Below are 26,587 nucleotides of genomic sequence, written 5' to 3'. Positions count from 1 at the left end.
TCAATAGCTAGAAATAGCAATTACAGAAATGGTTGTTACTTGGCTTTATAGAATTGGCCTATTTCAGTACCATTTAATTTCCTCAAAATTTATTCTGAACCTCTTCAGTCATTACATCACCATAACATAGATTTTTATTAAATGTCATGTGTACCATTGTGAATTTGTCCTAATGCAAGGAGTACAAACTTGGCATCATCTTGACTGATAATACACAAAGAAAAAAAACATCTATAGAAATAACTTTCAGAAATCTCAAGTACAACACCAGAGGCTTATTCTCTGTACTGACCATGGACAAAAGTCCAAGGCAAAATAAGAATTCTAGGTAAGACAACAAAAAGATCTCTGTAAGATAAAAAAAATCATGCTTATAAATAAGCCTAATCATGAATCAAATTATTTTTTAAAATAAAATAGTTACAGCCAGACTTCATTTACAGTAGTAATTTTCTTAGGAAGAAATAAATCATAATTCCTATTAGTCACTCATGCAGGCTTCAACATAAAATAGTTCTTCCTGCTGCATAAAGTAATAACTTCTCCTGGAGCTCTAGATTCTTATAAACCAGGTATTTGCAGGAAAACTGAGCAATGATGGAAGAAAACTGTCACTGCCAGGAGAAATGCAAATATTTTTCTAATGAAGTTACACTTTTCAGGTACATTTTATGAGGAATAAGCCTTAGCAGGAGGTATTGGAGGCATAATTTTCACCTCTACACTTAAGATCATATTTTAAATTTGCACTCAAAGAAATTATTTAATCTCTTGCATAGGAATAAAAGCCTAACATTCCATCAAACCAAAACTTGAACTGAATATAGATCGTTTTTTTCTGAATAACTAAAGCATCAGGGGGCTTTCTTATTAAGTGAAATCAAAACAAAACCCCCAAGCTCTATGTAAGAATCAGAACAAAGCATCAATGTTTGCTGTCCTGAGATCTTAATAGAACAATACAGATGCTCTAATTTCCAATAGAGGTTGAATTAATTTGGAAAACTTATTGGACTTTCAATTTTTCTTTCTCTTTCCATACAAAAGGCAATCTACCCCTCCATATGTTTAAGTAACATCCACACCAAGTGGTTCCTCCACAACAAGTTCCACTAAAATATGCCATTTGGTATCACTATTTAGCATTTGTCTAAGCTCCTTTTCCACTTCAACTCTCTGAATCATATGCTTAAGGATAATTGTTAAAAACAAATTCATCACTATTTTCACAGTCTTCACTTAAATCAACCAAAAGAATTCCCCACAACAAAAAAAAACACGATGATGACAAAGGCAAACAATTTACACACATTCTACCCCTCATCCCTCCACAATTACAAAAAAATAAGTTTCCCCACAGTTAGTCTGTTCTCTACCAATGTTCAGTCCACATTTGCCCATTACCTCTCTCAACTACTGTCCTTATCTCTAATTCCTCAGGCCCCACAAAGGACTGTGCTGGTTGACCCTGGTTAGCTGCCAGGTGCTCACCAAGCTGCTCTATCCTTCCTCCTCCTAAACAGAATAGGAAGTGGAAAAAATCTTGAAAAAGGCTGATGGGAGTAACATGAGGACAGATCCTTCACTTACACATCATAAACAAAAGAGATTTGACTTTATGAAATTAATCTAATTTACTGACATTTAATCATAATGGGATCCCTTTCTTCTTAACATTTCTACCTCCTTCCCTCAAATGGCACAGGGGGATGGGGAATGAGGATTGCAGCCAGTTCCTAACACTTTGTCCCTTCTGCTGCTTCTTCCTTACACTCTTCCTCTTCTTCTCAATGTGGAATACCTCCCAGGGGATACAGCCCTTCATGAACTTCTCCACTGCAGGTCCTCCCCACATCATCAGGATACAACTATCTTTGCCATTTTCTGCCTCAACAAGGATACTGCTAAACATTCCTACAGAGTCATCAGACTATGAATTTCTGGAGAACAGTAAGAAATAAATATTTTGGAAAAGCAACAGTGAATTTCTCTGAAGAATGAGGTTTTAATAAAATGCTTTTACCTGGCTTATAATGATCTACATGATTTTTAAAATTTTGTGGGTAACACAAGTAGCTAAATAAAGACAGACCTGATGATAGTTATAATTTTCGCATATGGGAAAGAGAAACAAATAGAAGGACATGAAAGGGAAACACAGCAATACACTGAACAAATATTCATAGCAAACAGGAAAATGAGGATGAAATATATATCCAACATACTCAGTGGAAACACACATTTAAACCAGCTTAACTAGCCAATAGGGTCTGGCTGGTTTTACCTGTCTTAGAAAAGAAAAAGGATACTGAAGGTTTGATTAAAATTTGTTCAAAATCTTTTGCTACCATGGCATAAATACAATGACTTCACAAAACAAAGCATCCTAACAATTCTAAACACATTGAAGATGTCTATAATTTTTTTTAATTTGCTAGAAAAACAAATGACATTAGATATCTTATACATCAATTATATAAAATAAAATAATTAAAGTTGGGCGATTTTTTCATCACAAAACGATTATAATCTAAACCTGAGTAGATTCACAGTACATGAAACACAAAGCAGAAATCTTGTATTATGCCCTCAACACCTGACATACACAACTTTAAATATCCTGATTCCTTCCATGAAAACAAAGTCATTAATAGTTTCATTACTGTCTTGAAACACTAAAAGAGAAAAGCTTACACATGATTGTTTGGGGCTTTAATTCCCTTCCCACTCCACATTTTACCATGCTTTAGATTTCTTACATATTTAACCTTACTTTGAAGGCCTTACCCTTTGAAATACTTGATGCTGTGCTAATTAAAAACTGTGTATTTTTAATAAAAAATTACTGATACATGTTCTCAAATCTTAATTCTACTTTCATGAGGTTCTTTTGTTTGGAAATTTGTTATAGATTTACTGCTTTGAAATTAATGGCAAATCTGACACTAATAAGTATCTAAATTTATAATAATTGCACAACCAAATTAAGCTTTGTAGAGTATTTTACTTGCAATTTTAAGGTAAGAAATTTAGTTTATGTAAATCAGTTCTTTGATATCCACAGTGTAATCCTCAAGTATAAGTCTTTCAACAAGTTTAAAATCACAGCGTAGCGGAAATGACTACTTTTACACAGTTAGGAAAAAGATTATACTCTATAGATAGTCTTTTAAAAATGTAACAAAAAAAAAAAAAAACCAAAACAGGCAAAATATTTTTGCTTTCTTATAAAGCTAAACAGTAAAGAGAACAAAAGAAGTCCCATTACCCGTGCTGGACTGACTCCAGTAGTGCTAGCAGTTGAGGTTTCCTGTTGTGAATCGATAATATTTTTAATCTTCAAATCCAAGTCTTGTACAGCTTCCTCTACTGCCTGACAGAAAGGATCCCCATTGCTTCGGCCTTTTATCAAATGCATCTTCACTGTTGACAGAATTCGCCCCCCTGCGATTCTGAAAATAGGCACAGGGTCATTTCCACGTTAATCTTGGCAACACTTGAGTACACCTATTAATGCTGAACATGGCCAGCCTTCCCTGCTCATCAGAGAGAGCAGCTTTGATCTTTCAAAATCAAACAGCAGCATAGATGTATTGTTTAACACAATAGTTTGCTAGAAAAAAAATAATTATAAGGTAATGAATTCAGCATTTAGTAATACTCTGAGCTGCAATACAAAACTAATGTCTCCTTAGAGGTTCCAAGAAAAGTACTTTCTTTAAACCTAGTATGTACAGTTTTGCTCAAACTCTTAAGTGTAAACAAAATTTTGCACTCAAATATGCATTCCTGTTTAATATCCCATTAGATTTGAGTTTCTGTGCTTTGTGAAGGTGCTTCAAAATCCCAATCTTCTTTCAGTTTTATTCAAATAGATAGTGATTAGACCACATGAACTTCCCTATTAGCTATAAAGGCACACTCCATTAATCTCTTTCTTCAGCACAGGTGTCTGACTACTTTAATTAAGATTTTGTGAAAAAGAGAATAAGCTCCTTGAGTTAAAAGCTTAACAGTTTTTTCCAGTACCTAAACAAAACAGCATCTATGTTCTACCATTGCTTTGTCTTGGGCAAAGAAAATAAAGCATTACAAGAACCACTCAGCTCTCCTATATAATAATGCATCTCTTCCCCAAAGCTTCTTTTTTTCCTAAATAAGGTTTGCAGTTCACATCAAAGCAGAAATGAGCTGTTTTGAGCTGTTATTGGCACCTACAGTAGAATTTTTAGTACATTTATGTACATTAGTACATTTATGATGCTGCAAGTGACAGTTCTGTCAATACCCCAAAGCAATGGCTTCATTACTTCAGATCATATAGACAAGAGTGATATGACTCAGTTTTCAGCTTCCTCCCAACTTACTGGTTTCCTTCATGGTCCTGCCAGCTTGCCCTAAAAGGAGACCTTGCAACTGCAAATGAAGATGTATTTTGTAGACATTAAATCCTGAAGATAAATTTTAGAATTCTAGTTGGGAGAACCTTCATCAAATAAAACTCTTCATGTTTACATTCATATAAAATACAAAATAATTGGGCAGAACTAGATAAAAATAGGAATTGAGTCAGAGGAAAAATAGTTTGTTTGTATGTTTTCCACTTAAAATACATGGAGGGAACTGGGCCAGAGATCTTACTGTTTTGGCTTATTCTGGCTGAAAAAGACTCCTCTAAATAACTTGAAAAACCTGATGTTAACATGAAACTTTGGGGGGGAATTGTTGTTGGGTTTTTTTAAACAGGAAAATACCAAATATTTCCACACAATTCTCAACTTCAACTTTACAGACTAAAGATTATACAATTCACATTAGATTTGCAGGCTTCATTAAACAGAAAAACTTATGCTTTGAAAAAATTTAAGCACAGTGTATGCACTTGGCCAGAAGAAAAATTACCATGTCCAGTCTCTCTGTAGGCATGTCAAGACCCATCCAGATCTTGGAAACGACAGTTTAAAAAATATAAAAAAATCTATTGTACCACTTCTCCAAACCCCACAATTCAACCACACAAGAATTAAAAGTTCAAAGGGAGGGGAAAAGAAATCCACTGCAAGTTGTTAAGAGGTAAGGGGAGAGAAATGTTGAAGAAGAGTTCTGTTTCAGAGATGCATATAGGAACTGCAGCCAAGTCTCCTGATGATTCTTGCCAGACTGATCTGTTTTCCTCATTCCTAAACTTATATTTTCCAAAATCATATCTTCAAATGAGAAAAGTATTGTATTAAATGAGAACTAAACCTAGAACTTCAAGACTAATGAGCAGGTGAAGGGATTGACTAAAATTCCCTGTGAAAACCTGGTTCAGTTATTTCTGTCTACAGATATGTTGAACTTACTTGTAAATAAGCAATAAATTTATTATTTCCACACATTTATACCCATATGTATCCTGGAAGAAAAAAATATTATTATACAACTAGTACTGGGCACCAGCACAGTTAATTAACATAAGCATGCCCTTAATTTAAATGCTTTGCTCTGCATGTAACTCAATTATAGAGTCATAGATTTTCAATGGGAAAAAATAAACAGAAAATATTTTTGTGAAAGGTTATTTTTTTGCCTGTATTGCCCAATGCCAACTAAAGATATTTGCTAGTAGAAACAAAGTTCATTTAATCTCTTCTTCTCCCCATATTCCTTCTTTTCCAGGAAAGAGCTCCAGTCTCCTATCAGATATACAGAGTACTAACTGGAGCAAGGAAAAGTTTATTTATACTTCAACTAGAATTTATATCAACAGGCCAAGACATAAAATGCTGATTCAATGTGTGTGGATTAGCACTGAAATGCCCTGCCACAGATTATGCCATTTTACACCAGAACACAAGTTGTGTTGTGTCATTGGACATATATATATTTGTGTGTATATATATTCATAGATATAAAATGGTGAATCTAGTTATTAGATCCGTTTCTAGTGAAGTTCAAAAAGATTAACTGAAAGCATGATGATAAAAGGAAAATGTGGTAAAAAAGCACCTGGGGAGTTTGGGGTTTTGTTTATTTTACCAAGATGACACCCTATTACAGATTGCTCTGTTATTACTCTTTCATAGATTTATATTACTCAGAAGATCAGTTGAACTTGAATGAACTTTAAAATATCTGATATAAAAAAATTTTTATAGGAATAAAATATAGTTGGAAACTGCTATCCACTTTGCAGCTCCTAACAGTTAGAAGGACCACAAAGGTTTGTTTTAAATATGGAATTACATGGCATCTCTTAAGATAATTTTTACAGCAGAAAAAGAACTTTTGTTCTTTTTAATTCTGAAAGAGAAGCAAAAAAACTATTTGAATTCAAGAATGAACTTGATATATTAAACAAAGCAATGCCATTTGTCTAAGGCAATTGGAAAGACCTTATCCCTTCTAGTCAGTGCTCCTGCTAAAAGGTTTTCTGTGATGTTCCATTCAGATCACAGGTTACTGAGATAAGCTACTCTAGGATAAAGTGCTTCAGTATCATCCCATCCACAGTCTAAACTGAAGGAGGACTCTTATCAAATCCAGTCAGCAAATACTGTCATCAGTTGCCACTATGGCAGAGGCTGTAAAAGAACACTTTTTTAAAAGCTAGTAATATGATTCTGTTCAGAGTCACATGCAACATTTCTTTGCTCAAAAGGTACGAACTGAAAGAAAACTCAACCAGAAAACCAAATTCTTTTTCTATGATAGAAATAACCAAAGGAAATTCACCAGTGTCATTATAAATGGAAGAAAACCCCAAACACTTTAGAAACAACCACCTTCCACCATCCAACAGAATGTTTAAACACAGATGCCTGAAGTCAGTAGAACAGTGGCAATTGTCAAATGAATGTATCCAGTCAAGTCCAAATGTGACCATCAGCATGAAAATTCAAAACTATTTTTGACCAATTGACAGAAGGAGTGGTTTACCTTCTTCAGCTTTTTGAGCACTAAAACAGTAGACAGCTCAAGCAGAATTCACCTGTCTCATAGCTAGAGAAAAACAAATGTCTACATATAGATAAAATGAATCATATGTTAAAAATCCATTATTTGCACCAGGGCTTCTAAAGAGTTTTTAAAAAAATAGTGCAATATAAAAACTCCACTTGGTACCCAGGCACTGGCAAATCTGATCTTCTGTCACCAGTTTCTTCTACTAAAAATATTGACAGATCTTGTGCCCCCTAGAACCCCTTTTGCCTTACATCATCTGAGTACCAACCTTATCTTTTTCTATCTCATTTTTCTTATCAAACCATTTTTCCTTATGTAGAAGTAACTAATTTATAAGAAACTAATAGCACACTTTGTCTGTTTTGTTCCTACTGAGCTTGTCATATAAACAAGCTCCTCTGCTGACCAAAAATCTAAATTACAATGGCAAGAGCTCTCCCTGCAGAACTCAGGCCATAGTGTGAAAAGTTATGATGCAGGAGCACTTTTATTTATTTTCTGAAAATACATCTCTTTTGGAAAAGCTTAAAATAGCAAAAACAAGGAAAAAACTGTTGAGGATATGGACAACATTCAAAACCTGATAAAAAGCAGAACAGAGTCCTGAAATTTATTCCAAGAACAGAAAAGAATATGTCAAAATTCCATTATACTAATGTTAACATTATCATTCATTCAATTCAACTTCAACAGAGGTAAAAAATAGATGACAAATATATAGCAATCTGACTTAGGTAGTGGGAACAAGTATCTTAAAAGAAATCACAAACACCCAGTAATCATAGGGTGGGAGGAGATCACAGCCTTTTTTCCTTGTTATGGATTTAAAAGATGCTTAAAACTTGACAACAACTGCTCAGTTCTCCAATTTTTTTATTTAGAGCTACAGAAAGCTATAGAAATATTACTGCTATATTATAGCAGTAATTCCATTCTCAAACACAAAGCAAAAAGATGCCAACTAGAGCTCCATCTACCTGGGTAGAAGAATGGGAAAAAATGTGTCTAGGAAGAAATACCATACAAATATTTCTAACAGAGCAGTAGATGTGCTTTTAAAGCAAATCTAAAGCCTTATTTCTTATAAGCATAAATTTTCAAAAAATTAGCAGTTCATGTTCACTTAGATTTCAAGATTTCAAATCATAGCATAGATATGATTTTATGTTTATCAACATAAAATCATAGATTTTAAATATATCTGTAAAGGAAAAAAACTATATCAAAGCACTCACAGTACTCAAAAATTCCACCTCCAGCAATGCGCATATGATTATTAATCTAATTTTCTGACAGATACCAAAATTAAATGAAGACTCTTCCTTAGAGCCTTTGGAGCTTCAGATTATATCCATAACAAAAACACAGCAAAAAAAGCAACCTGTTGCAGAATATTTTTCCATCTTGCTGCTGCTACTTTTGCTGTATTGGCTAAAATTTCTTGTTCAGCTCATTGGAAGAAATTAGAAGGACTCTTCATATTCTCCATCCCAAGCTTTGCTACACAAGTCTGGTGACAAAGTTGCTATAAAAGTAAACAAGTATTCTTCCTAGAATAAGTCTTGATGAGCAGCCACTGAATTCCCTGTGAGAAAGTTCTAAAAGGCAAAGGCGCTCAGGCAAGCTGTTATTAATCATAATAACATAAATTATATTACACTATAATAACATTACGAGCACAGGACCATTCCATCACAACACTTAGGAAAATATGCAGAAATATCAGCAGACCAGCTTGGCTAAACAGTGAACTGATGACAGAGCTTGAATGCAAAAGGGCTTCACAAAGAATGGTGAAGAAGGGACAGATTACAAATGATTTAAAAACATCACCTGGGCATTTAGGGATTATCTGGAAAACCAAAGCTCAGCTGAAGTTGACAATTACAAGGAATGTTAAAGGAGCTTCACCTGCTGAACAAAGAAAATGAGGGACCTTTGCTGAAAGGTAGATTTTGTAACAGTGTGGGCACAGATAAAACAGAAGTACTCTGTGCCTTCTTTGCCTCAGTCTTTACCAACAGTCTGATTAGAGTAATTTTTCAGAAAAGAGCTGCCAGCAGTGGTTAAATGTCAAATCAGACTTCACTTGACAGTACTATGTTCAAGAACATTGAACCAAATGGATTGCATCCAACAGCCTTAATAGAACTGGCAAACACCCTCATAAGAGAACCTTATATCATCTTTGAAAAGTCAGGGTGACCAGGGTGACAAATGGAGAAAAGAAAATAATTGCAAAAAAAACCAAAATAATACCACCTAAAAAACCCTGTAAGGACAGTCTGGGAGACCACAAGTTCATCAGACTCACTTTGTTCCTCGAGAAAATAATGCAAAGTCTTCTAAGAACACATATCTGGGCATATGAAAGATTAGGTGGCAGCCAGTAACTATAAACAGTTATCAAATGCAAATTATGCCTAACCAATCTGTTTTTCCCCTTAACAAAATGACTGGATTTGCAGACCAGGGGAGAATGGTGGGTGCCATTTCCCTTGATTGTAGCAAGGCTTACCAATACTGTCAGGGAATACTCTCAACATAGGAGTATTGATGTTACAGTCGGATGGATGGACAAGTAGAGGAGTTAACAACTGGTTGGATCATCATGCTCAGAAGGTAGCAAGCATGTTGTAACAATGGAGTAACATAGGGGCCTATCCTGAAACCTGTTTTTTTTCCTATTATCTTTGGCAGTGACTCTCTAAAATAACATGCTCATCAAGTTTGCAGATGACACCAAATTGGATGGAACAGTCAATGCTCTTGAGGGCAGAGCTGCCACGCAAAGATACCTAAACGGACAAGAGGAACAGGCTGACAGGAACCATATAAAATTCAACAAGACGTGCAAAGTCTTGGAAAGGAATAACCCCTTGCAATGATACAGGCTGGGGAGCAGCTCTGTGTAAAAAGCCTTGGTGCATGTTCAGCAAGCAAGCTGCAAGCCAGGAGCATGCCTTGGCAGCAAAGAAGGCCTACAGTATCCTTGGCTGCATCAACAGTAGCGTAGCCAGTAGTCTGAGGAATGTGATTATCCCTCTCTAATCAGCACTCGTTGGACCAAATTTAGAATACTGTGTCCAGTTTTGGGCCCCCAGTCCAGGAAAGACACTGATAAACTGGAGCAAGTTCAGCAGAGGGCTGCCAAGCTGGTCAGGCAGACATGCCCTGTGAGAAGCAGCTTCGGGAACAGCTTGTTCAGGCTGCAGAAGAGAAGGCTTCAGGGGGATTTACTAACAGCTTTCCAATACCTACAGGGTGGCAAGCAAGAACATGGAGCCAGACTCATGTTGACAGGCAGTGAAAAAAGACAATAGGTATAAACTGAAAGAAGAGAGGTCCCAACTCAATATAAGAAAAAAAACCCCCCAACTTTTCACCGTGAGGACAAAAGCAGTTGGAATAGGCTGCCAAGAGGGAGATTAAAAACCTCCAAGGATGGAGACTGTACAAAACTTGTCTGGATAAAGCCCTGATTAACCTGAGCTGACTCCATAATTGACCCTGCTTTGAGTGGGATGTTGGACCAAAAACTTTCTGATGTTCCTTCCAACCTGAATTATTCTATAATCCTAAATTTAAGCAATCCTATATACAATGTTTTGCGTATGCTTGCACAACTTTCCAGCAACTTTGGACCACAAATTTCCAGGGCTGTCTGAACACTGTCCAATTAACGCAAACATTCAGGACAAGCCTAGATAGAGTCCAATTTGTTTTCTATTCCTGAATACTACCGCACCTCGAGATACAATCACCTTCCCAAAGGAAGCATACAAGAAACAGCATTTTCCCTGTCGAGGGGAAGCAGAGAGCACAAGTCCACACGGTGGAGGCGAGCTGTGCGATGCTCCAGCGGGCTGCGGAGGCTGCAGGGGCCCGCGATGCGGAGCCGCTCCGGAGCGAGCGGGACCCGGCTGCGGTGTGAGCTGGGCGATGGTGACACCCAGCGGCCGCTGCCTGCGCCGAGGGCAGCGCCCAGCTGAGGGGAAAACAAGCTGCCAACCTCCCAACTCTGCTACTCTGCAAAATTAGTGGGGATTTTAACGTCTACGTATAGGTACACACATGCCCCCGTACCAACCATCAAGCACAGTAACCAGCGTGGCAAATGAGTTTCTGTACTCCAATTTTAAGTCACGCTTTTTAAACAAACTTGGGAAAAGTCAATTCAGGAGTTCTTCTGGCCTAAAAGAAAAGGGTTTCCGAAATGATGGATTGGAAGTGCAGCTTTTCATTTATACCAGCAGGAAAGAGTTTTCAGATCTTAAGGTGTTTAATAATCATCCATTCCACTGACAAATACAACACTGATATGCTCCTTGTCAAGAAGCAGGTGTAAAAAAGTAGAACATCCAAGTTCTCCATTTACTGTATTAACATTGTCCAAGTCTTATACACACAAATCTATAAATAGTTTTTAGCATTACAAGTTTTACAGCACCCCCAATGTTACGAATACTCATGCTACTGATTCTTGAAAGATTAGTGATGTCTTCTAATATTAGACATCTAGAGAATGAAGACAGGCAAACAATTTAACATGCCAAAGATTTGTAGGAATGTTGTCTTCAGTGAATACACCTTGAAACTACCAAATTTCATTTTGTCTTTCCATTTCTCCTGCTACCAGGAGTGCTATATTTGAACCAAACCATCATAGTTTCATTAAACTTCCACTCTGTTTGAAAGATTTCCCTTTGTTCATCCAATCTACCATTCACTTTCTCAGCTGAATGATGGGGAGATGAGAAACATTTTTGTTACTCTCCATAGGTTAACAGATACTTGGTTGCACAATATCTCCTAAGTTCAAAATATTCTTGAGCACTTCCCACCACTGTCCAAGATCTTCAATTTGGTTTCTAGATTCCCAAAGCAAAGGAATGAGGCAGATGAAGAAAGCCTCTTTTCAATATGCATCCCACAGTGACCCACCATTTATTTGGCTACTTTGTATTTTGTGCAATTACAAGTTTCATAGATATCCACTGTAACAAAATTGAACTAAAAGAACAGATTTCTAATCATTAAGTAAAAAACACAGCACTTTTCTTGTGGCATAGCCAATACAGAGACCTGGTTACTGCAGGTTGGCTAATCTCTGCATCAGAGAAAGAGCAATGCTGCAGACAGGTTGTCTAATTTGCTTTTTTATTTCTCAGCAGGCTTCTACAGATTAGGTAACTCAGGGTTCTGCTGCATTGCTGCCTTTTCCTTCCCAATGGTCTTTACTTTGCAGCAGTAACAGAACTAGAAAGAAATTTTTTGCACAGAAGCAGATCCTCTAGAACTGCCAACAACTGGCACATGACAGGCAGGACACACAGACAGTCCTCATCCATGTGACACAGCAAACACTTGAAAATATCTATAGATACACAGATGAAAAACATATTTTACATTGCAAGAGTATAAAGGCCATGTGGAGTACGAGAGGTGCTACAAACAGCACAGTACAGCCACCTTCCACTCCTGGTCAGCAAGACAAACAGCAACACTTACACATGTACAGCCAATTTAACAAGACTTATACCCCACAATAAATGGCACAGTAGGTGCAGCAGGGTAAGCTACACAATAAATATCTAAGTGCTAAAAAGCATTTCCAAGCTCTGGACAAGTCACCCAGTGAGAAGCTGATAACTCCCAGCAACTATCTCACTATGATTTTTCTCACATTTAAACATCCTCTTTTAAACAGAAGAGTAATTAACAAGATGCAGCATTTTATGCTACACTTTTCTGAACTGTATTCACCTGATAAAGTCTTTTCATCCTAAAAAGCTCGTGCATATGCATATTTTTCCATTTCTCATTTTTTATCAATATACAGTGCCAGATATGATTTAAACAAAGGAAAAATAGCATATACTATGTGTTGAGCAAATAGTTTTCTTTAATCAACAGCACAGACAGTATGTCTCTGGCATACAGGATGTTGAAATGAAAGAATAAAAAACAGAATAAAAAAGACAAAACTGCAAAACAACTTCAGAAATACTTCCCACTTCCAGCTTCATTGGAAACTGAACATTAACTTAAATAATGCTTACTTGTAACATTTTGTTTTCCACTGTGAGGATTAGACTCAACTAAAACCTGAAAAAAAAAATTCTTTAGTATCAAGGACAGAACTCTTATAGCTGATTTGCCAAAGTTTTGTATGGAAAAATTACTGATTATAAATGACAAAATTATTTTCGATGAAGCTTAAGAAAATAGCTCTTCTCTCTGTAATAATGCCAGTACTTACCAATTCAAACCTCTGTGTTACATTTACACTTCTCTAATTAATCACAAATTTATAAACCTGCCCAAAAGACTAACTTCGGTTCTTCAAACATAATCAAAATCAGCAACTCCACCAGAGGCTCCCTAAGAAATAATTCTTATGCTTCATTTATATAGCTAAAATAAAAGAAACACTGTCATTTGTTAGCAGCAATAAAGACTCCTTTACAGAAGGGTAAACAGAATGAAATGGCCAAAAGGAGGGAATTAAGTAGCAAGAAGTAAGGCACATATCAGTTTATGCACTTACCAGACTCAAGTTGGAAATATTCATAACTCATTTACAACTAGGGAAGTAACCAAACCACCATACATACATAGATTTGATAAAAATTCAATTAAAAAAACCCAAAAATTCATTAGCCTACTCCAGTTGCTTTTCAATCATATTTTCAAATAGGGTTTAATCTTTAAACATTTACTCTGAATTCCTTACTGAGTACATTATTTGATTTTCTTTTGTTCTTTTTATTCAAGCCCAAGAAAACGAGGGTCTCACCAGAACAAAAATCTATTACCTTGTATTTAAGATTTCACCAACAAGTTCTTGCAGCTTGTCAATAAAATTAACAAAGTTGGAAAGCCCTTTTACATGGGCTCTCAAAGGATCATACAAAGAAGATGCAGAGTCTCTTCCTCCAAGTTCTATGGTCCGGATAAAGGATGTTGCCATCTATTAGGAGAAATAGCCAGAAATATCAAACTACAGACAGACATGGACTGTATATACATTGAAATGAGCCTTTCCTACAGGTCTGCAAACTGTGTAAAAGCTGGCTGGCAATAACTAGAAGATATAACTAGAAGTTATAGTGGCTGATAACAACTAGAAGTTTGATTTCAGGGAAGAAATAATTTCTCTGAAATCAAACATGCTCTGTACATCTCAATATTTTCAAGGTCAATACTTTAATTGAATAATAGTATTTAAAAAAAAAACACAAACCAAAGTAAAATAACCCAAACTAATTTGATGTTTACATCTTGAAAGCTTAGGACAAAAAACTTATTAAATCATCATACAAAACTCTTTGTTGTTGTGGCCATTCAAATGCTCCTGCTGGCCTCACAAAAACTGCTCTTATATTCAGAGGGCTCTCTATGACCCAAGGACAATTTTAACATCAGCATATAAACGTTGACTTCAGCTTATAACAATTTTCAGAGCTGCAAATAAAGTATATTCAAATCTTATCAGAAATGATGACAGCTAAGGCTTCTGTCATTCTGAAAGTGTCCACATATTTTTATATGCTGTAAGACAACAAAAATGTGCCAAAAGCATACCTTAGAGTACAACCCCAAAATTTTAAGGCAACAGTAAGAACAAAACCCCTAGCAGTTGTCCAGGAAGGTGAAAGTAAGGATAACAATCCAATTTGACACGGATGCAGTAATGTTAATTCTACACACAAATTTTAATTTCAGAGTACAGAGCTAAATCATAAAGCTCTTAAGGCTGGAAAGAGAAAAACTGGAATAACTCTAGCACAGAAAGTAAACCTGCCAGTATTCCTGTCTTTGTGCTAAAGATTTCCTATGGATCAAGTACACAATTCATAGGACTTTGCCTTCCCAATGGAAAATACTCTCATTTTCAGGATTTCTACAAGACACAGACGCCAGAAAAGATGACTTCTTTACACAGCAGAGAAGTTTCCCCTCTGGCAACTGTGAAGAAGACATGGTAAATCCAGACCAAACACATACAGCTTTTTACACAATGTTAACAGAGCATTGGGAGCTAAAATAATTAAAGCTGGAACTGAGATTTCACAACTTTTCCATATTTATTCAAGTTTGAGAATGCAGCTGCTTCAGTGACTACATACCCATACTGTTTTTAAACTCAGACTGCTGTTGTCTGCACTGAGGTTACACTGCATGCAAAATTCAATGACTATTTTGCGTATGAGGGACTACAGTGGTTCTTTGGAGAAAATTCTTATTTGCCTTATTTCACCTATTTTTGAGATGGTTCTTTGCTGACAATTAAAGCAAGATGCCATTTTAGAACTCTTGAGATACACACAAACTATTTTTACTGTCCACCTTGAGATCCCCTGACCAAACAAGAAACTGTTTCTCCCCACAGATTCTATTGTCTTTTTGGCTTTAAAATCCTGTCATGGTCTTTTCAGCTTAAAAATCCTGTTCTTGATGGTACTGGACTCAGCTTGCAAACATCAGTGTTGCTTATTAGATTAAAGCCATATTCTCTGTTTAGAGATCTAATTTATTTGCCCTGACTTCCAGGAAGATTCCTTTGACACACATACCAGAAAAATGGACATTTTTCTCTCCTGTGAAGCATGTTTGATGTTAGTGAAAGCTTCTCTACCAAGTCCTCTGTCAGGAACATTTAAAATATGAGCCAATGCCAGATCATCCTTAGAATTCACCAAAAGGCTTAAATATGAACAGACAGACTTCTTTGCCAGGACTGCCACCTGTATGAGAAAACATCACACAAATTGGTCCTCCTGCTGCTGAAAATAATGTTTCATTTTATTTTAAAGTTAATTAGACATGTACTGATGTAGTTTTTGGAAGAATATTAATTCACCTTGCATCATTTCAAAATGCTACTTTATGCATGAGGATTCTGGGAGTCTTGATGAAAACAAACATGATAAATAAGTTAGAATTGCATATTTGGTACTTGAATATTCACAAGGTGTTTGAGGGTTATTAAAATTGGTTATAAATCTCTGTTTAGAAACCTCCTCACAGACATCCCTTTTCTATCTCAAAGCAAATGCTAGTACCATTAAACCACATAAGAGTTTGCCACTAGCTTCAAAAAGACTAAGATTTTAAACCAGTTGCCAGCTCTGTAACAGATTCAGTAATGTTTTCTTTTGGCTTCCAGGGAATTTCAATCAAAGAAACTCCACTGACTGAGTTTGAACAAAAATTGTGATCCAGCCCCACCCACAGAACCAATATATAACATGGTAATTGCTAATACTGCAGCACTGTTCAAGACCCTGTGAGAACAACAGCCCTAGAACAGAAGAATTTGCAGTTTTGTTGGAAGCAAAGAAAAAAATAAATAAAAAAAGAGGCCATTAACAGAAGAACATATAAAGAGAAAATTTATACCTGCTATGGAATATCTTCTCATACCACAGTACATAAACAACAAAAAATGTTACAAAACCAAACATGTACATGTGATAGTCTGCAAAGACAGTCCCCAGAGGAGGAAAAAAGAGCAAAGAATATTTTTACTGCAGAAGTCAAAGCAGTAAGAAAGCCACTGTGTTAGTGGTAGAAGTGCTGTTTAGGGGAAAACCTCAATTCAGAAAATATTTCCTTGTCCAGAAATATTTTGAGTTATACCCAAAGTTTGCTTTGAAATTGCCATTTATTACGAGAAAAGCAAGTTTGGACATGACTAAAGCTACAGCATTTCAAACACTGCTAGAAAGTACCCAGAGATTCTTATTTTGGTGGTTGAAAGGGTAAAGGGAGAGAGTCCTCAAGTCCTCTATTGGGACAGCCAAACCTTGTTTGCTTTGCTCCAGCTACCACTACAGTGGCTATTCAGATTTCTTCATATGTAAGGGACTACAAGCTAATAAAATGAAATCAAAGGAGAGTACTTCAGTTATTTAATGTTCAGTCAAAACAATGTTTGAGTGATGGTGTACTTGTAGAAAAATTTGTTCTACATCAAGGGCCTGTCATGCTGGACTGCCCTCCAGAATATAAATTTCAGCACATAGCCCCCCACACACCTACAATATACTCAAGTGATACAGAATTTGGATCTGCAGGTTGGTTTTTTTTTCAACCCAGCCACATGTGAATAACAATCACTGGAAAGTAAAACTATGCTATATTTCATCTTTTCAATGGATACAGAACTTTACAAGAGACAAAAATAATTTTTACCTTCACATGCTCCTTGTCCTGTCTGTTGATTCGTGTAGGAGTAGAAAGAACAGAACCATTTTCTTGTGCATTCATTACACCAGAAATAAATTCCAAGAGTTGAACCTTTAATAAAAAGATCATAATAAACTTAAATATGAAGATTACTAGAGAGCAAAAGTGGGTGTAAAACCTGGTGTAAACCAGTCACTTTGCTTGTGTTTGAAGTCAGCACAGCCCTTACAGTCTACTTTTAGTTTTAGTCTTCTGAAGTACAATTGTTCTGGTAGAGAAATGAAGTGCAAGATTAAAATTAACTTAGAAATTATCTCAAACAGTTATGTTATACACTTGCACTAAAAAACCACTGCTTACACTTTGGAGAACATTAATATGTTATGCCAAGTTCAGGAAGAGCTCATTAACTCATCTAAGTTCTCTATCTTCCCAATGAAAAGTGGGAGGAAGAGAAAACACATTAAAACTCCCAAATAAACAAAAGACCTGCAATAAACTACAACAGAGCTGAAACTGAGTGGCTGAACTGGAACTTCTGAAAAAAAACCTTAACATGCAAATGCATATATTATACAGAAGTTTTGTTTAAAGAGCATGGTGTTTTCAAAAGGGTAATCATTAAAAATATTTTGGCTGCACATCAACATACAACCAAAACTCCATGGCATGTAAATTTCTAAGCTTTGCTCCAGTTTTATCAAATCTCTGCAGTTTATTTCTCATTCTAATTTATGGCAAGTAGTCATTCATAGAAGAGTTGTGGGACTTCACTATCCAGCCAGACAATAGAGAAATAATTTTTGAGTGAATTTAAAATCCCTTTACAAAATTTAGTAATTTGAACTCAAGGACTTCCCCAAAGTTGTGAATAATCCAGAGGTCCAGGGTATAATTAGAAGGGTCATAAATCCATAACTGGAAGCAAAAATATGTCAAAACAACATAAGAGGTCAAACAAACATAATACTTACAGGGTATATGCTTTCATCTTCAGCTAAAAGTCCAAGACTACAGCACTTCTGATATATGTCTATTAAATCTAACATATTGCTTCTTGCTAAGAAGGCATGATAGGCTTTTTTCACATCACCATAATTTTCAGGTTCTTTCATGTTTTCACACAACCCCAGTTTGTCATGTAACAAATAGTTCCATGTTTCCAACACATCACTAAGACATACTGTGAAGTCTCCAAGGTGCTAACAGAACCAAAAAAAGCAAAAACAAAAAGTTTCATATTCAGCATAGTTTTGAAAAGAAATTTAAAGCAAGCTGCAAATATATAACCAACAAACATATATTTGAAAATCATTATAATTTAAATTGATCAGAAACCAAGTCTTACAGCTTCACATTGACAGTTGAATTTTGTTATATTCTGTCAGTATTTGTTCCTGATCTTTAAAATACCACGCATGTACATTAAACTTCACTCATGAGAAAATACAGTGAATGTTGCAGGACTACTTCTTGCATAAAGTTCTGTATTTGCAGAAACAGTTATCAGCATGGCAGGCATTTACTTCCCAAAGGGAGTAAATATGGCTCCCTTACTTTGTTTCAAGCAGTAAACTGGGAGAACATATGTGAGTTTAAAAAAAGGAGCTTTTCTTTCTTGTGCTAATACAGTCATACTTTATCATAACATTGACAGTGCTGCTACACAGTTCTAAAAAATGCATTAAAGCCTGCACATCCCTCTGTTACTACTACTGTAATTAACATTAACTATGCAGTATAGACTACATTCTTCTGGTGAAAAATATCAGATTTTGTTCCATGTGCCCCTCTGCTATCTCCTCCAACCACTTGCTCTTACCACCTTCTCTTTCACAACTTGTCCTCCTCATTTTTGTCCACACCCTGCTCTTTAAACTGAGTACCAGTTCCCAGCTCCTGCTGTAAACTTTTGTCCACACTTCTCATATCTAAAACACTCCCCAATATGTGACAGCAAAAAAAGGTGGTTTTCACCCTGTAACATGAGATAAATGCCCTGTTTCCAAGTAATAAGCCCTGCTTTGCACTGTCCATAGTGGCAGATGGCTCCTGTCTACAGCAAAGGTTTAATTCTATTTCATGACATTTCCACATTAAGCAAATTAATTATTTATAAACACCATTAGCAACAGAACTCATGAAATAAGAAAACACAAGAAATTCTAACAATTTACATTGCTCCAACCCAACTGATCCTTCCTTTGGGTTCTAACACATTTAGTACAACTTTCTCAATAGACCTCAATACACAATTCCAAAATCCTGAAAGTCAACTATTTTGATGTTGCCTAGGCAAAGAACAAGGAGAGAAAATTAAATAACACTCATGCATATTAGCTGCAGGGCACTTTTTGGCCTTCTTATTTGTGCATGGGTTATGAGAAATCAGCGCTATGAACTTGCATATTATTCCACATATTACCAGAATGTTAAAACTGCATATGTGTTTTCTGAAAAGCACCTGATTTTCATTTCAGCCCCTCAAAAAATTAAACATATAATCATATTATAACTCAATTTAAACAGATCAAAGCAGCAGCAGATGGGGAAAAAATGTTGTTTTCTCACTTTTTGAATCAAAATCCTTCAGGAGTACCAAGTTAAAGTACAACTTCATAAGGTATCTAATAAATCAAAACCTTTCCTCACCAGATCAAGGGCCTGCAGAGATTAGCAAGGTTTATGTTAGTGCTACAAAAATATTTTAAATCCAAATATTGCATTCCAGATAGTAACCTCTGTGATCAAGCATTTACTGTGATGGCATATTCTATTACTTACACAGTCATTTTGTCAAGTCTCTGATTTTAAAATTAATTTTAAAAATACTGTGGTGTTTTGCAGTAAGCATTTGTCAACTGGCTAATAGCTTAAGGAAGTTCAAAAAGTCCCATGCTTTCATTCTATTACAGGCAGAGCAAGTATTTCATTTCATAGGAATAGAACCAATAAAGTATTATAAAGTACCTTCACCTCCTGGTAACACATCATATTAAGTTACCTGGGGACTCTGGTTTTAGAATGTCTGAAATCCAGTAGCATCATTTCATGCTTAAAGACACCATTTTTTACTATTTTGAAGATATTCAAAGTTTTCTAGTGCTAACTACATAGCAAATTAATATCTATTTTGACAGCAAATTGTTTCAAAAACCAGAAAGCTGTGCATTTCAGCATCAAAATTTTGGCTTCCACCTTCCCCAAACAAAGGCTCACCAACCCTTTTAGGAATGTGTGTGTAAAAGACTGCTTTAAGCACTACCTCTGTGTTGGGTCTATTCTTTCCAGGCACACTCCCAGACTGCAGCATTGTTTTCTGGCTTTGTCCTTGAGTTGGGTTCCCTGGATTGCCAAGCCATATGTATATTCTATTTACCATCTGTTAGAGGTATGGCAGTTGTCCTCTGTTAATTGGGCAGTTTTTTCCTTATCTCTTCTACAACCACTCCTCCCTCTGGGGAGGCATCTGCTGATAACAGCTATTGAATGTCACTGCATGGCTGATAAGAACTACAGCATCCCACTGTGAGATGCTCTACCCAGAGGGAGGAGCCAAGCATTCCCAACTGGATATAATCTGAGATCTTGGGATACCAAGATATCAGGTATAGATATCTTGGTATCCCAAGGATACCAAGGATAGCATTTCCACTGGATTTCCCAGAGGAACAGCTGCCCTTTCCACTGGATCTTCTGAGGAAGACTACACCCTTTTCTACAGGACCCCTGCTCCAAGAGAACCACACCTGACACTCCGGGAGGGCTGCAGCCACAATTCCAATGGGACTGCTGCCAACCCCCCGACCAACAGGCTGGCAGGTTGTGTTCTGACTCTGTCAGTGTTGTTTTGATTTACTACATTGTTTATTTTTTTTAATTTTCTTTCCTAATAAAAGAAATGTTATTCCTGCTCCCATATCTTTGCCTGGAAGCCCCCTTAATTTCAAATTTATAACCATTTGGAGGGAGGGGGTTTACAGTTTCCATTCAGGGGAGGCTCCTGCCTTCCTTAGCAGACACCTGTCTTTCCAAACCAAGACATTAGGCAATTCTGCACTCTTGTTACCTCTAGTCCCGCTCAGCCTTCCCTGCTTCCCTACACTCTCACACAGCTGAGGAGTTCCCAAACTGTGGTACATAAAGTACCTTAGGGTAGGAAAAACAGCATTTTAAATAAGTTTCCCATCAAGCTCAGGGTGCTGTGCACAGACTGAGAAACTGGTTCATGTGAACACAAGCACGTGGACATCAGACAGTTGTGAGGCTGCAAAATGCAGAAGCAGTAAAGCTACAGGTAAATAGCTCAAGCTTAGAGAAATTACAATATTATAAAATAATAATAAATAAAATGACAATGGCATGGGCACTGAACACTTTTTTTTGTGGGCAAGGGGGAGTGTTGAGGGACAAACTACCAGGGCCCAAGAGAGTAGATGCTCTATTTAAAGAGTACTACTTCTGTTCCACTGACCCATATGTACAATAGTAGTTGCAACAGCAGAATCACAGAACAGGCAAAGCAAAAACTGTACCCACCCAAACAACAAACCAGCACTTTCTAAAGCCAACCCTATCAACTATAGTGGTAATAAAAACAAAAGACTGAAAATTTAGAACCCTGCTGGTTAGAAACAAACAAAACAAAACAAACAAAAAAAAAAACCACAAAAACAAAACAACTCCACACATCCTCGCTTCCTCTTTTACCCCTCAAAACAGATACCTGTAATACTACAGAGAGAGGGATGGGAGGGAGAAGAAAAAGTCCTATTGATAAGCTAGGAAATATGCATCAAGACTTATGTAGCAAGAGTTTTAACACAGTTAAAACAACGTCAGTTGTTAAGCAAAACAAAAATACATGAAACTACCTTACAGATAGGATTTGATTACACAGGGTATGGGAAAGACGGTAGAACCGCCTCAATATGGAATTTCCTCTAAAAAAAAAAAATTCCAGGGAAACATTTATTACTCAAAATTCTTTTCTAAAGAAGAGCCTGTCCCTTGTAGAGAAGGCTACTCAGCATTGGTGAGACCAGATTTAAGTACTGTGTCCAGTTCTGGGCTCCTCAGTGTGAGGGAGACACTGGAGAGAAGTCCAGCAAAGTTCATGTAGCACCCACAGACATCATTAAGGGACAGGAGCACCTCACACATGAGGAAAGGCTGAGAAAGCTGTGGCTGTTTAGCCTGAAGAAAAGAATGCTCAGAGAAGACTTCCTCAATGCACACAAATATCTGAAGGGAGGGTGCAAAGAGGATGGAGCCAGGAGATTTGCTAAGGTGCCCAGTGGTAGGAGCAGAGGCAATGGGCACAAACTGAAATGCACACAGAAGGCTCCCTCTGAACATCAGGAAACACCTTTTTACTCTGAGGATGCCTGAGTACTGGCACAGGTTGTCCAGGGAGGTTATGGAGTCTCTATCCTCACAGTCAATTTGAAAGACACCTGAACAAGTGCCCTACTTGAGGGAGGCTGGATAAGATGACCTCCAGAGCTCCCTTCCAACTTCAACCCTTCTGTGATTCTGTGAAAAATTAATCATGCTGTAGAACGGCCAAGACAACCTCTCTTAGCAGCATCATCATAATATATTACAAGCAACATATCACATAAAATTGCTACAAAGTTAGTTAAGAGTATCTCATTACCAAAAGGGAGACAGATAGAACAGTTTAAGAGAGTAACTGTAAAACTCCACATTTTTCTTCATTTGCCAACATGGAAACAGGATAATTAGGGAAATCATTTGAAGAAATACAAGACACCAAACAGAACAATATTCTTCAGTCAGCATGCAAAATGCACTCATGGAAGCACAGAACAGAACTAAACCTTCTAAACTAAATGCTTCTTTCAGAGACACTTTAGGGTTACATCTCCTCTGCACCATTTGACATTTCATGTACACACACATACCAAAACTGCTTTTATGCAAAATCAGAAATAGAGAAACACAGATTTCAAAAGGGAAAATATATTTCTAAAATCAACAACGAAGCATTTTTTCCTCCAGTATCAAACTTCTCATTCTAGAAGAGATTTACAACACATTTAAGTCTGACAACTTAAACTCACAGATTCTGGAAAAATAATTGTTTTATAAACTTCAGCTTCCCATCCCAGTAGCTAAAACAACCATAGTCTGAAAATGACAGGTGATTATCTGACCTAACAACTCATCCTCTACTCCTGCTGATCCACAGGTACAAACCATCAACTTAAAGCAATTACTCTCAGCTGAACTTCATCTTGAAAACTGTTTGTACTATTTCAAACCTTGAGGAAGGTTCTTCTTGAAAAAGTTCCTAGATTTTAGATCTGTACTAATCAATCTAGGTGAAAGGTATTTGCTCCTATCATAGACCTTATGCCACTTGTCTTTATGCCACATGGCTACAACTGTGCCACAAACCAAAGTATTTTCAGAGGGATTCAGAGCATACATTTTAAATTTTTTTTCTTTCATCTCTGCTGTTTGATCAGGGTTTATCACAGTTTTTACTACCCTTATTCTGGTGAAATTTAAGATTAATAGATTATGACGGTTTTAAACTTTCCTAGAGTTCTCCTAAAAGCTTTGTTATTTTTCATTTCCACTGCAAATACAGGTACCAGTTAAAACACCAAATCCATTAAAATTGTCCAGGCTCCTAAAGGAAGAGAAGTGTAATTTGGTTGTTTGTGATAGGTTGGCTGTGTTGGGTTTTTCTCAATATAGCCACTCAATAGCCTGTTAATGAAGTTATTTTTATTGCAGTAATTGACTTTACCAAAATAGATTTCCATTCTACAGGTGCTAACAATCTAAAATTACTGTATTTAAATCAGAAACCTAACAAGGGACATACCTACAACTGTAATACTAATACTCTGCATCTTAGTTTGAAGCTTCAGTGCTGGACAAAATAAACCAGACAGATTTTGCTTTAAGATTGTGAACTTCAAAATGGATACCATCTAAAGAAATTGTGCTTCAGAAGCAGAACATCCAAATGCTAAAATAATTTTAATCCGCACATGGAAGCCAATGTTTGTCTTATTAGACCAACTAGTATAATCAGAAAATACATATCAGGGTTTTGAAAACTTGTTCTTTCTTCAGATCTGAAGGAGAAGCTAAACATTTCAAAATTAATTAGTTGAAAATAAGTGCTATAATTTTTGTTAGAGCATCTCCGAAAGAAAAGATATTTCTGGAAGAGAGGAATATTATCTGAAAGAGGGGAAAAAAGGATAAGGTAGAATAAACTAATTACCTCTAGTGGAAGAAGAAAACTTACTGTAAGGAAAACAGGGAGCAATGAACCATAACCTTTTCATGTCTGTAAGTTTTGGCATACAGTAGAACAACACATTTTAGTTCCTATTTAAGAGGTGGCTTTGGAAAACTGTTTGCAGTTTTCCCTTGAGAATCACAACAAACATGACAAACAGCAATCACCTCCATATGTAGTTTTCCATTAATGTCTTTTACCAGTTTTCCAAGAGTTAATTTTGATGTACACTGATTTTCTCATTTTAACCTACACAGGTATTGTGAGGACACCAGGCTCCTGGCTGGAATATATTACATTCCAACAAGTACAAATTTAGTATCTTGGCATTCTAGTATCCTTACTGTATAGTTTCTAACAATGGGGGATGACTTAACCAGTTTTATACTTGATGTTTAGACAAGAGATACCCCCAGTCTGCACATTTTAGACCCCAAATTTTTTTCTGATGCACAAACTGAAGCAGGTTTTCTGTTTGTTTGTGTTTTTATTGGCTTAGGGATTTCACTTTGATGTGGTTCCCTTGTTTCTGGTATGTTTGTTGATTTGGTATGTTTGTTTTGGTTCTCTTACACTAAAGCTTTGTGCTACATGTTTGACTTACTATGCACCACTTAAATAAGTCTTCCAAAAACAGTCAGTATTGTTTTCATCAATAATTAGGTTAATTAACCTAAAAAGGTATCTTTAAGTTATTAAAACAAGTATTGCAATAGTTCTCCTTAGATGAGACACAGGCAAAGGCCTGATTGTACATTGCAACTGTTTCTGGTACGTTTCAGACATCCTCCAGCTCTGACAAGCCATAATGCTTCTTTCAGAGACACTTTAGGGTTACATCTCCTCTTCACCACTTGACACTTCATGTACACACATATAAAATTCCTACTGGTACTGGGCACGCACTCACAACTTACAGGTCCATACAGAAATTCATTCAGAAATATTTTTGGAGCACCCAGGAAAAAAAAATGCACCCCAAATTCCATAGTTCTCCCACACTGGTCTATAGCACAAAAGAAACATAGGGTGGAAATAAACAAAAGTGACATGGTCAGCAGAAATACACTAGTGTTTAAACTCCAGAGCTCAAATATACACATAAAGCACTTCCACCCTCCCATTTGTCTTGCAGCTCCTTTTTCTAAAGCCTGCTTCAATAGTGCATTTGATCATATTCATTTTCTTGCCCTGCTGCATCTGGCCCTCAGACACATCTTGTTTTAACAAACATTAAGGAAACAACCAAAAAGTCATTTCAAGTTGGCGTCTAAGCACTAAGTGCAGCCAGGGAAACAAGTCTGAGGTGTGCCAAGTACCAAGAACATACTGAAAAGAATGCTAACCTGTTTATTGACTTCAGCCATGGACAGCTGTAACACCATCAACATGCAGTCTGCTCCACATACAGTAGTCCTTTCAGAGTTGGAAAATAAAGGCCATTGTCTTCTGAAACACTTGACCAAGTGTAAAATTTTTTGCTGGAAAGTAACCATTGTCCAGACTAGAAGATTGATATAATCAAGAGAAAAACAAATATAACTATGCCAGAGGAATATGCAGGTCTTCACGTCCCTACAAACTATGCAAACCCTGTTGTATCTTCCTAAAGACCAAGTTTCTAGAATAAACTCTTCCAACTAAACCAGATTTGCCTTACTGTGACAGAGCAACTATGAAGATAAGGGGCTAAAAGTGCTTATGCATGTCACGCCTTCATGAAGCCCTTAATTTCCTTGTAGATTATGCCAACACAAAGGAATGTTATCACAAATACGAATCTTTGTCTCCAAAAGCAGCCTCAGAGTGTCTTCAGTACTTTCTGCATTTGCTATACATTTGGATGACTGTCTACAAGGATGTTTTAAACCTGGAAAAAAAGAGATTTAATATTTGTAAGAGTTTGTAAGAGTTTGTAAGACTCTTTGTAATATTTGTAAGACTCTAAACACTTTTTTGTTATCAATACAGTCTTTTCCCTTTTTTTTTTTAATTTGGGGGTTTTTAGTTTCTCTAGCAATAATTGGACTACTACATGCTTTGGCCTCTCTCAGCTTCTTACATTTGTCAAGACAAGGTACGTGACAATGTAGCAGAAGCTTGCCTTTAAATTTGTTCTTCTCTGAAACAAAGTTTCCTAACACTACAGTGACACTACAG

The 26,587-nt window shown here is 36.5% G+C and overlaps 1 protein-coding gene across 2 annotated transcripts in view; it reads right to left on the bottom strand.

The window, feature by feature from the left end:
- Nucleotides 1-26,318, bottom strand: part of PARPBP (PARP1 binding protein) — a 41,424-nt gene extending 15,106 nt beyond the window's left edge. For both annotated transcript variants that reach the window (XM_036401727.2, XM_054514985.1), the window contains exons 1-6: nt 25,774-26,318; nt 18,117-18,344; nt 17,149-17,253; nt 15,528-15,698; nt 13,767-13,921; nt 3,269-3,452 (exon numbers count right to left, since the gene is read on the bottom strand). In XM_036401727.2, the coding sequence (XP_036257620.1) occupies nt 3,269-3,452; nt 13,767-13,921; nt 15,528-15,698; nt 17,149-17,253; nt 18,117-18,344; nt 25,774-25,923 (993 nt within the window). In that variant the 5' untranslated portion in view covers nt 25,924-26,318. The remainder of the gene's footprint in view (nt 1-3,268; nt 3,453-13,766; nt 13,922-15,527; nt 15,699-17,148; nt 17,254-18,116; nt 18,345-25,773) is intronic.
- Nucleotides 26,319-26,587: the final 269 nt, after the last annotated feature.

Source organism: Molothrus ater, chromosome 5 (assembly GCF_012460135.2).
Source record: "Molothrus ater isolate BHLD 08-10-18 breed brown headed cowbird chromosome 5, BPBGC_Mater_1.1, whole genome shotgun sequence".
Taxonomy (NCBI): domain Eukaryota; kingdom Metazoa; phylum Chordata; class Aves; order Passeriformes; family Icteridae; genus Molothrus; species Molothrus ater.
This window is presented reverse-complemented; position numbering and strand designations above follow the sequence as displayed.